The sequence below is a fragment of the Coregonus lavaretus genome, assembly GCF_964263955.1.
Source record: "Coregonus lavaretus genome assembly, chromosome: 31".
NCBI lineage: Eukaryota > Metazoa > Chordata > Actinopteri > Salmoniformes > Salmonidae > Coregonus > Coregonus lavaretus.
In genome coordinates, this window is record NC_140018.1 from 20,370,970 (window position 1) to 20,382,628 (window position 11,659).

Genomic DNA, 11,659 nt, shown 5'->3' on the forward strand with positions numbered 1-11,659 from the left:
CCGGTTCTGGCACCTTGGCAGCAGAGCCAGATCGAGGCCCCTGCGGTGGATGATTGGATGAGGCGCTCGGAAGAGACGTGGAACGCTGCCCACGTCCACCTGCAGCGGGCCGTCCTTCGTCACAAGGCGAGCGCCGATCTCCACCGCAGTGAGGGGCCGGTGTACGCACCCGGAGATCGAGTCTGGCTCTCTACCAGAAACCTACCCCTCCGCCTGCCCTGCCGGAAGCTGGGTCGGCGGTTTGTGGGGCCCTTTAAAGTCCTGAGAAGATTGAACGAGGTGTGTTATAGGTTACATCTACCTGTTGAGTATAATAATATTAACCCCTCGTTCCATGTGTCTCTTCTCAGGCCGGTGGTAGCTGGTCCACTCCAGGACAATGAGATAGGGGAGACTCCTCCGCCCCCACTGGACATCGAGGGGGCTCCGGCGTACACCGTTCGGTCCATCTTGGACTCAAGACGCCGGATGGGGGGTCTCCAGTATCTCGTGGAGTGGGAGGGGTACGGCCCGGAGGAGCGGTGCTGGGTGCCGCGGAGGGACATCCTAGACCCATCTCTCCTGTCGGAGTTCCACCGGGACCATCCCGCGCGCCCTGCTCCGCGTCCTCCTGGTCGTCCCCGAGGCCGGGGTCGGCGCACGGCTGGAGCCGCGCGTCAAGGGGGGGGGGGGGGGGGTACTGTCACGGTTTCGGCCGAGGCTGCTCCTCCTCCTGGTTCGGGCAGGCTTCGGCGGTCGTCGTCCCCGGAGTACTAGCTGCCACCGATCTATGTTTCATGTTCGTTTGGTTTTGTCTTGATGTTGTACACCTGTGTCTTGTTAGTCCTCGTTAGTGTCCTATTTAGTTCTCGTTGTGTGTGTTTGTCTTTGTGTGTGATTGCTCTTCTGTTTCGTGTTGGAGCTACGTACTCCCCTCCAGTGTTTTGGAGAGGTTTTCGCACATGTTAGTGTGCCGTTTGTTTGACGCCTGTGTGCGCCGTTATTTCGCCTTCGGGCTTATTGTGCTTATTTTCTACGTGAATATTGCACTAAAGTCTTTTGGACTGAGCTTCTGCGTCCTGCGCTTGATTCATGCACCACACCCACCTTCAGCACCCCTTGACACTTTGGCAGCGATTACAGCCTCGAGTCTTTTTTTTTTTTTTTTGTCATTTAGCAGACGCTCTTATCCAGAGCGACTTACAGGAGCAATTAGGGTTAAGTGCCTTGCGTAAGGACACAGACAGATTTTTCACCTAGTCGGCTCAGGGATTAGAACCAGCGACCTTTCGGTTACTGGCACAATGCTCTTACCCACTAAGCTACCTGCCGCCCGTCTTCTTGGGTAAGACGCTACAAACTTGGCACACCTGTATTTGTGGAGTTTCTCCCATTCTTCTCTGCAGATCCTCTCAAGCTCTGTCAGGTTGGATGGGGAGCGTCGCTGCACAGCTATTTTCAGGTCTCTCCAGAGATGTTGGATCGGGGTCAAGTCCAGGCTCTGGCTGGGCCACTCAAGTACATTCAGAGACTTGTCCCGAAGCTACTCCTGTGTTGTCTTGGCTGTGTGCTTAGGGTCATTGTCCTGTTGGAAGGTGAACCTTCACCCCAGTCTGAGGTCCTGAGCGCGCTGGAGCAGGTTTTCATCAACGATCTCTCTGTACTTTGCTCCGTTCCTCTTTCCCTCGATCCTGACTAGTCTCCCAGTCCCTGCTGCTGAAAGACATCTCCACAGCATGATGCTGCCACTACCATGCTTCACCGTAGGGATGGTGCCAGGTTTCCTCCAGATGTGACACTTGGCATTCAGGCCAAAGAGTTCAATCTTGGTTTCATCAGACCAGAGAATCTTGTTTCTCATGGTCTGAGAGTCCTTTAGGTGCATTTAGGCAAACTCCAAGCGAGCTGTCATGTGCCTTTTACTGAGGAGTGGCTTCATCTGGCCACTCTACCATAAAGGCCTGATTGGTGGAGTGCTGCAGAGATGGTTGTCCTTCTGCAAGGTTCTCCCATCTCCACAGAGGAACTCTAGAGCTCTGTCAGAGTGACCATCGGGTTCTTGGTCACCTCCCTGACCAAGGCCCTTCTCCCCCGATTTGCTCAGTTTGGCTGGGCGGCCAGCTCTAGGAAGAGTCTTGGTGGTTCCAAACTTCTTCCATTTAAGAATGATGGAGGCCACTGTGTTCTTGGGGACCTTCAATGCTGCAGAATGTTTTTGGTACCCTTCCCCAGATCTATGCCTTGACACAATCCTGTCTCGGAGCTCTACAGACAATTCCTTCGACCTCATGGCTTGATTTTTGATCTGACACGCACTGTCAACTGTGGGACCTTATATAGACAGCTGTGTGCCTTTCCAAATCATGTCCAATCAATTTAATTTACCACAGGTGGACTCCAATCAAGTTGTAGAAACATCTCAAGGATGATCAATGGAAACAGGATGCACTTGAGCTCAATTTTTTGTATCATAGCAAAGGGTCTGAATACTTATGTAAATAAGATCTTTCTGTTTTTAATTTTTAATACATTTGCTAAAATGTCTAAAGACCTGTTTTCGCTTTGTCCTTATGGGGTATTGTGTGTAGATTGATGAGGATTTTTATTTATCTAATCCATTTTAGAATAAGGCTGTAACGTAACAGAATGTGGAAAAAGTGAAGGGGTCTGAATACTTTCCGAATGCACTGTACATTTATTTTACACAAGCACTCAAATCCATTGAGGTGATTTAGCAAAGGCTGATTATCATGATTTAGAGTCACATGTAATAAAACAAAACATTTAAAATGTTAACATTTGTCCTTTGGCCTCATCAACAAAGCTCTGACTGAATGAGTAATCCTAAAATACACTGGTCCTGTAAGTCATTGTCATTGGAGGCCCTTACTGCCACACGTCGGGATTACTGACGCACTGAAGTGTGTCTGCCCCGGTCACACAGGATAGGTCAAACCATTCAGAAGCTCCTTGCTCTGTAAATACATCTGCACTCAAGAGAGAGTAGTCAATGACCACTGGCCACAGTGACTGATGGAAACTGATGCCATTGCCAGATAGGCCTCAGTGGGATATGATTGTGTCCTGCATGTGTGTGTGTATGTGTACAGTGTTTATGGGAGATTATTTTGGGGTATCTCAGATTGTTCTGGCAATTCTCACATAGTAAACTTAATTGGGTGACATGCTTTGTACATTTGTATCACAAACCATTTTTGAGGAAATCATGATGAAAGTGGACATTTTAGGCACTTTTCAGACCTATACATGCTTCATGTAAGACCTTATTATCAGCGAACCCTACATGATACAGACAACATCTTGGTGTCATTATACTCCTTATAGTAGCGGTCGGAAACAGGCGGCCCGATTAGCGATTTTTTGTTTAGGATCCAAAAATACTGAAAATCACCAGGAATTTGGCAAAAAATTAGTTTAATTTAGAATGTCTGTTCCCAAATATTCCCACAAATAAATAAAAAGTCTCAATGTAATCAAGGTATGAAATTATTGCTATTTCAAATACAATCTCTTTTTGGGTTAAGTTGTGGTCAATTTGAAGTGTACAAATTATCATAATTATTTTCTGGCCCCCTGACCATTCGCTACGACAAAAATCGGCGCTCTGCTAATTCTAAAGTTGTGATAAATGTTATGAGCACCACCAACACAGTGAATGGGAAAATGGATTCAAAGTGAACTCCCTCTGCTGGTAATTTGCTTAATGTGCAATCCTAATGGGGGGCTGTGACTGGTTAATGACCTATAACAGGCATAGTCATTGCGCGTCTCATGAGACGCATGCGTCTGTCGACAACTTAATTGGCAGCTCATGGCAATATTCTGAATGAATGTGTTGTGTTTTTCATAGTCAGCTGATTGCGCTGTTGAGTTCATAGAACCCGATATCCGCTAACGGAGCAGTAAAAGCGGTTTTTAATGCTTCTGGTGCATCTTCAAATAGTTTTCTTCCTACAAATTTGGCTCAAGATTTTGAACGGTTGGAGCTATTACTGACTATGACCTCACCCCATTCCTGAAGGCAGAGACTCTCAGGAACACATATGTGGAATCCTGCTGTGCAGGACTCGTTTCTTTAGACTGAAATATACCATTACCTGATTTTACATATCTTTGTGCAATAACTTTTATTGAGATAATGGCAATAAGGTCAGATTCAAATTATTTTTTACATATTTGTTTTTGATACCCCCAAGTGACATAAAATAGAGAATCCGAGATTAAAATAGCTTGATAGTCCATGTTAATAGTATCCTAAATATAATGTATGAATCCATTTGACTTACTGACCCCCCCCCCCCCCAACCACCATTCTCCGATTGTTATGGTGGCTCGCCCGGTGATTTTGTTTAAAAAAGTGTCTCCCTCAGAATTATTAGTGACTACCACTAACCTAGAATGTCAATTTCTATGTATAAAAAGGGTCATATCATTAAAAGTACCAGAGAGCCCACTTTGGAAAGTTGACGTGTTTGAAGAGCATATTTGTTAAGAGTAACAATTAGCTAAATCAAAAAGGGTACTTTTGATATAATAATATTTTTTATGTTGAATAAATTAATGTGAAAATGTGTATTTCAGAATCTAAACATACTCCATACTAGCTATAAGGAGTATAATGACACCAAGATGTTGTCTATATCATGTAGGGTTCATGGATCATAAGGTCTTACAGGAGGCATGTATAGGTCTAAAAAGGGCCTAAAATGGCCACTTTCATCATGGTTTGCGATACAAATGTAAAAAGCATGTCAAACATCCTTCCTCCCAATGAAGTTTCTAAGTGAGAATTGCCTGAACAATCTGAGATACCAAAAATATTTTTGGCCTACGCTGGCCTGGAATCGCCCGTGCGCGCGTGACCTCCTGTCAACACACACAGGGAGTGCCAATCAAGAAGACAGAGCTGTCACCTCCAATCTGTTGGAAATGTCACGGGTCCTATTCCCTTCCGCTGTCCAGAGGCTGGCTGGACTTGGGGCCATCGATCCCCTCGCCCCCACGCGGGAAGGAGGGGGGACAAACATACACATGCATTATTTATACATGCTTAAACAAACAACGGCCTGCATGTCTCTGCGGAGATCAGCTCATATGGGAAATCTACAGCAGAGGATGCAAACATTTGATTTAGGAGATGCATTGATGAATATGACTGAGCGAGATTGGTTGATGATAAACACACACACAGACACACACACACAAGACCTGGGTCAGATGACTACACGTCAATTAGATAGACAACAGCTGACATTTTTCCAGGCTAAAAAGTGTGGTTTCTTTGCGGGGTGTGTTGTTTCCGCTTTCGACAAAGAGTTGTGAAAACGGTGACTCCTAACTTGTTATGATGCAGCATCTAAAATAAGCTCCTCTCCACCATGTCTCCGACTAGAAAACTTCTGAGTGGAAAAACATTTCCATCAATACTCTGTACAACAAGCAATACAGGCACAGACCAATGTGTTCTGCCTTTGTTGACATCACAACAAGAGACAAAGCAACACAAATTTGTACTCTCTGCGTAAAAAAGTAGCCAGTATCTCGTTAGATATGAGCACAAGCCAATTTCAGGCTCAAAGCATTCCTCTCTGTGACACTCTCTCACTGGCAGGTCTGAAGAGTCAGATAAATGCCAGCTCTCACCCAGCAGTTAATGAACAGAGTCATACTGATACAACACCTGTGGAGATATCGCGGGTTTCATGGAGGTTCGTAACAGAGGAAATTGTGGATTCTTGTAAACAACTTTTGGCAGACAGTAGGCCTACTAGATAAAGGAGTACACAGTGTGTATGTGTTTGTTTGTGTGGGGTGTATGTGTGTGTGTGTGTGCTACCTATCAGGAGGAATAGAGTTGAGCAGCCCTGACTGTGGGCAATGGGACAGAAAGACAACAGGGGAAAGGGCTGATGAGACACCATGGAGAGGGGGAATTCCCTCCCCTACATTTTTACATTTACATTTTAGTCATTTAGCAGACGCTCTTATCCAGAGCGACTTACAGTTAGTGAGTGCATACATTATATATATATATTTTTTCATACTGGCCCCCCCGTGGGAATCGAACCCACAACCCTGGCGTTGCAAAACGCCATGCTCTACCAACATCCCCTGCCGGCCATTCCCTCCCCTACCCTGGACGACGCTGGGCCAATTGTGCGCCGCCCCGGTCGCGGCCGGCTACGACAGAGCCTGGATTCGAACCAGGATCTCTAGTGGCACAGCTAGCACTGCGATGCAGTGCCTTAGACCACTGCGCCACTCGGGAGGCACAGAGAGGGAGAGATGGGAGCGTATTAGACTACCGCCTAGTGACCACACCTCCTGTCTGTCTCTTGGGAGCGCTGCCTGGGCCAAAGCTTACACCTCTAAACTCCAGAACAGCATCCTGTTTAAGATGCAGGATGACTAGGCTAGGAGTTGAGATGCATGACTCGGTGAGGAGTGAGGACCATGACTGACACACTGACAGCCCATCCAGCCACTGACGGCAGAGCTACAGAATGTGTGTTTCTGTTTTTAGCTTGGCCATTGTGAAATGATGATGCTGTGTGGTGCAGCGGGGACTAAGGAGTAAGGAGAGAAAATGGCCTGGTTCAAAAACTGTTTGGTCTGGGCAATGTGAGCTTGACTGGCCCCTCAGGCCACTCCTCAAACAACACACAAACACTAAAGCGTACGTGCGCGCGCGCACACACACACAGACACACACACAGGACCTGGGTCAGATGGCCCTCACCTCTCATGGTGGAAATGAATGGAGGGACACAGTGGGGAGGGACAGAGAGACGAAGGAACACAACCTGAGGGGGATATTGATGGACAGGGGACACACACACTCATTCGAGAAAAGGTTGATCACAAACTAACCTGATCAAACCATGGAGAAAACTGAGTGGACCATATGCTCTCAGATTTGCAGGGAGGGGGTAGTGAAATGTGGCTAGATTGGTTTGGAATCAGGCCATGGTGGGGCCCCAGTCTACGGACCTCCAGCTCCATCAGCAAGAGGATGAGGTGTTGTGCTACTCATGTATGACACACTAAGCAAGGAACTTCACCTGAGGTCAGCTCAGACCTGCCTCTATCTCCCACAGCCAAATATCATATTTTAAAAAGGACATTGGGCCTTAATAATAATGTTTACCAAGGCAAACAAGCCCTCTTTGTATGATCGAACTTTTCCTTAAAATGTCATGGAATAACTAATAATGGCAGATGGATCCGGCAAAATAAACGACTGGGAAGAGGGTGGAACCTTTCATGTGCTTTTACTGGAGCATCTACAACTCACCCTTAACATAACGCACGCACACAAACACACACAACCACCTTCACAGATCAGATTAACCTAGATCTATCTGAGCGGACTGTGTCCTTCATTGTAAACTTTTATTGTAATAACTGGCCCTTTAAGAACAGAACAAAGCAGCCATAAACCTTGAGAAACCCAGGAGTTATCAACACTACTTGAGCTCATCCTTAAACACAGCCAGCCACATAGGCATACACTCATACAACTACCATTTATCTTTTGTAAGGTCCTTTGTGAGTGTTCAGTGATGGAAAAACAACTTGTTTTCTCCAAAATGTAATACCATATCTATCTAGCTAATAGCCACCAACTGATGCCCACTGAGACATGGTACGGTAGCTAATCAAAGGGTGCCAACGAGCTTCCTCTCCCCTCCCTTAGTGAGAGTGCTGATCTCAGCACTAGCTAGCTTGGCAGGCTGGCTGGCTGCGGCTCCAGGGGCCCGTCCTTGAGGGAGAGCCAGAGCCTATAGAGGCTAATGGTGATTGACGTGGCCCAGGCTAAGTGAAGTGATCTGGGGAAGAGTTGGCAGGCGTTCCCCATGGGGCCTGATGGTTGTTCCACTGGGGAGGGAGGGGACCCACTGAGCCCTCAGAGGCATTTAACTGATGAAGCCAACCCAGCCTGACCCATCCCATCCTGGTAGGAGTACCTCTCAGGATCCACACTCACAACTTGACTTTGAGATTCAACTACTGCTACCGTAGCTCACTGGTGTCCTGAGATCTCCCTTTTTCTCATTCAGTTTGTTCGTTATTCAATCATTCATCCATTGTTCTATCCATTCATTGACTGACTGATGTCAGGTACTGAATTCCATGTATCATACAGGCTAGGTAAGCAGACCTAGAGCTAAGCTAAACAGAGGTCAGTAAAGTTTGGGTGTGTCTGCAGTTGCTGTGTCTCTGCCTTTTTAGAGCAGATGTTCATTTGTCTCTGAGGTCTGGGAGTCCCCTCAGTGGGGAGAACACATACACTCGTTATATCTCCTTATCTGGTGCCCTCTCTCACTCTTCTGAAGGTCTCCAGTGCACTACAGTACATACAAACTGCATTTCCACACAGCTACAGTAGCTAAATGTAAACCAGTACACTATCTCCCTTCTCTCTCTCTCCAGTGAAAACTAAGATGATGAGTCACTCTTCAAGTCAGACATCTTGATTACATAAATGTTCACCCTGCCTGCAACCCTTTAACCCAGCTGCCTATGAAGGTCACTAATGCTTCTTATTACAACCAGTCTTCCCTGTACCGGATATCTCCTTCAAATCTATGTGGACACATTCCAGAAAAATATAAATAATCAATTAAATTGTAATCTCATAACACACCTTTGTTTATAATGGCAAAGAAGAGAGAGGACAGCCCTGCCACTGCCAGGCTTCTAGGCGGTTTGACACTGGCGGCCCTTATCCAATCAGTGAGGCTATGACTAAGGCAGGGGCGTGGCCCTTCCCTAATTAGCCAATTGTTTCTCCTAGTAACAAGACAAGTGTTGAGGCATGAGATCAGATTGGGGAAAAAGCCGACTGTGTCCTTTGGATAGTTAGGCCTACTTACTGTGGTGGGAAAACAAAACACTCGTAATAGCATCCAGTTTTCATCATCCCAAAAAGGTTGATTTAGCAGGCAGTCTCATGTAGCCTTGGCAGCACATTGGCGTGTGGTTGTATAAATAGGGATGTTGTTGACGTTTCCTCTCTGAATTGTTATCGGTCACACAGACACAGCTTTGCCTCCGAGAGGAGAAACACCAAGGTAACAAATAGGGGGAAATATCAAAGCCTTTTTACACTGACAGTGACAATATAGACTTGGGCTACCACTGAAGTACATGTTATAGAGGATTGAGTCAGCCAAATATTCCTATCAAATCAGGGTGAAATATCTGACCAAATATTGATTAGATTTAATAGGCTATCAAACCAAGGCTGGCACCAAATCCTGACATTTCCATCACCTCAAGGACCTATAGGCTAGTGAGGGTAATGAAAAGACTGTTCTTCACTGCCATCTTGTGTTAACAGAAGAAAAAAAACAGTGTGGGCATGTAAATGTTGGTTAATCTGACACTTCAGCATCATAGGAAAAACACCTCTACAAGAGGACTTAATACAACTATATAGAAGGAGAACATTATGGTTTGCCTGTCTTCAAGGCAAGTTCCACACTTATGATTAAGTCATATTTGCCTAGATCCTCTGATTAGTAGTCACACTGCTTCCTCTGATGTTTGCCACCACAAGCTACACTGTCACTGAATCAACAGGAAACATGTCAAATATTTACAGAATACAGACAGGGTTCCATTTGAGGGTACAGCACATATTGAACAACCCCATTCAGACCAGGATCTCTCATCCAACAACCCCATTCAGACCCTGAGCTCTCATCCATGAGCCATGGAATAGGGGGATTGCATTTGTAAACATTTGGACAGACACAGTCCGTGAGATGGATTTGACCTCCGAGCTGAAAAAGCTGAAGCTGCTGAAATCAGGTGAAAGCCTCAGACAACATTTTGGGGGAAATTGTCTATCTTTGGGGGAAATTCTGGGACTCTTGCCAGGGGCTTTGCTGTAGAGGGGGACAGTGGACATAGTGTAGTCACTGCAATGTAACCTAGTGTAGTGGGTGTTTTCATACCGGCTGTGATTATCTGGACAGTCCATGGACGCCTGGTCATCAGAGCCTGGTAGGATCTCCACAGGCCCGCCATTCTCCGCTCTATGCTGGAACACAGACAATCTAGTCAGAACCTCTTATAACTGGTCAGAACCCATATGCCTTGCCTTGTCATCACCTGATTGATTATTGTGTGTGGACATTGGTAGTTCAATATATAACTTTAGATATATGAGACATTACTATTTTCATTATGACAATATTATGACTTTTGAAAACAGCCAATGGTTGGGTGATATCAGTTCAGTTTCTTGATATCACTAAGTAGACAACAAAACGTTTATTTACTAATAACATGGACGAAGTAACTGCGGCCATATGGGAAATGTAGGCTAGCCTACTATGCAGCTCATGCAATCGAATTACTGGCAGGCAGACAGATGAATGACACGTGCTGCCACATAACGTTCCCCGCATTACATGATCACGGGGGGAGGGAGCAAAATTGGATTTGGACAACTCTACTACACTGTAACTAACTACCGCTAGCGATATCAATATGAAGTGTACGCAGTCATATTTGCCGTACTTAATGTAATCCTGAGAGTGACACTATTCTATCTTTATTCAACATAAAAACCATGGTTCCTAGTCAACCAGACGTAAAGCATCCTAATCCTAGCCTTGCAACCTCATTAACTAGCTAAATTACTCTCTGGAGTTCTGCCACTAACGTTACTCTGCCACCAATAAGAAAATTGTCATGCAAGTCTAACATTCCAGTCAAGCCAATCATATCTACATAATAAAAACGGTACAACTAGACAATGAAAGTGTTACAAAGAGAAAGAAGTAGAATAAAACGTTTACATGCCTGCCTTAATACAGATCCAACTGAGACACACACACAGACTATTCTAACCGACGTCACTTCCACAACAAATACAGCATCAGATGGATTATGTCACCCTCTGGTGGTGCAAGGCTAACCCTATGAGAAGTGACCAACATAGTGACGCTGAACTTCTGTCCTTGATTTCTCTTTTCAAGTATTCAGTTCTCTCTCACACACAGACAGTTGAACATGAATAGGGTAACACAAAACAAAAACATCCAATTCATATTATTTTATTGTTTCTTTGGACATGAAATGATAACATGAAATATTGCAATGTTTTGTGTGTGTGAAGATTCCTTTTTGCTAAGGGAACAAAAACAAAAAAAGAACAGCCCAATCAAGCCCTGTCCTTACATCATTCTTTTTTAAAATGTTGAATCAACAAAAGGCACACCCCAAAAAAAATCAAGATTCATGGAACATTGTTAAGCATATACATTTAACCAAGCTGTGTGAACCACACAAGTAGATAACCAGTAGTAACCAGGCACCCATGGACAGTTCAAGCTATACAAAACAGAAATGCGGGCGAGGTAACGGACATAGCTAAAGCTATGGAGATCCAGCAAAGACAACCAGTCTCCCTAAAGGAAATACATAAACATGTTTTTATTATATATACACACAACTTGACAAATATGGAACACTATGTTTACCGTCCAAATGTCTCTGAGCTAACAATATGCATATGCATTGTTTTGGCAAAAAATGCCTGAGGACATCTTTTGGATCCTCTTTAAGACACTATATTTAAACACTCATAAAGCCACTGAATCCAAGGTTCTGTCTTGCATCCTGTAACTATGAAGGCCAGAAAACA

General features: G+C 45.0%; 1 protein-coding gene across 2 annotated transcripts in view; it reads right to left on the reverse strand.

Annotated features, from left to right (window-relative positions):
• Positions 1 to 10,878, reverse strand: part of LOC311106941 (mitochondrial inner membrane protein Mpv17-like) — a 56,141-nt gene extending 45,263 nt beyond the window's left edge. Inside the window, exons 1-2 of one of the 2 annotated variants that reach the window (XM_084149345.1) lie at positions 10,816 to 10,878; positions 9,963 to 10,043 (exon numbers count right to left, since the gene is read on the reverse strand). In XM_084149345.1, the coding sequence (XP_084005471.1) occupies positions 9,963 to 10,035 (73 nt within the window). In that variant the 5' untranslated portion in view covers positions 10,036 to 10,043; positions 10,816 to 10,878. Of the gene's footprint in view, positions 1 to 9,962; positions 10,049 to 10,815 lie in introns of both variants that reach the window. The other variant, XM_084149344.1, reaches the window with a different exon arrangement.
• Between the last annotated feature and the right edge of the window lie 781 nt (positions 10,879 to 11,659).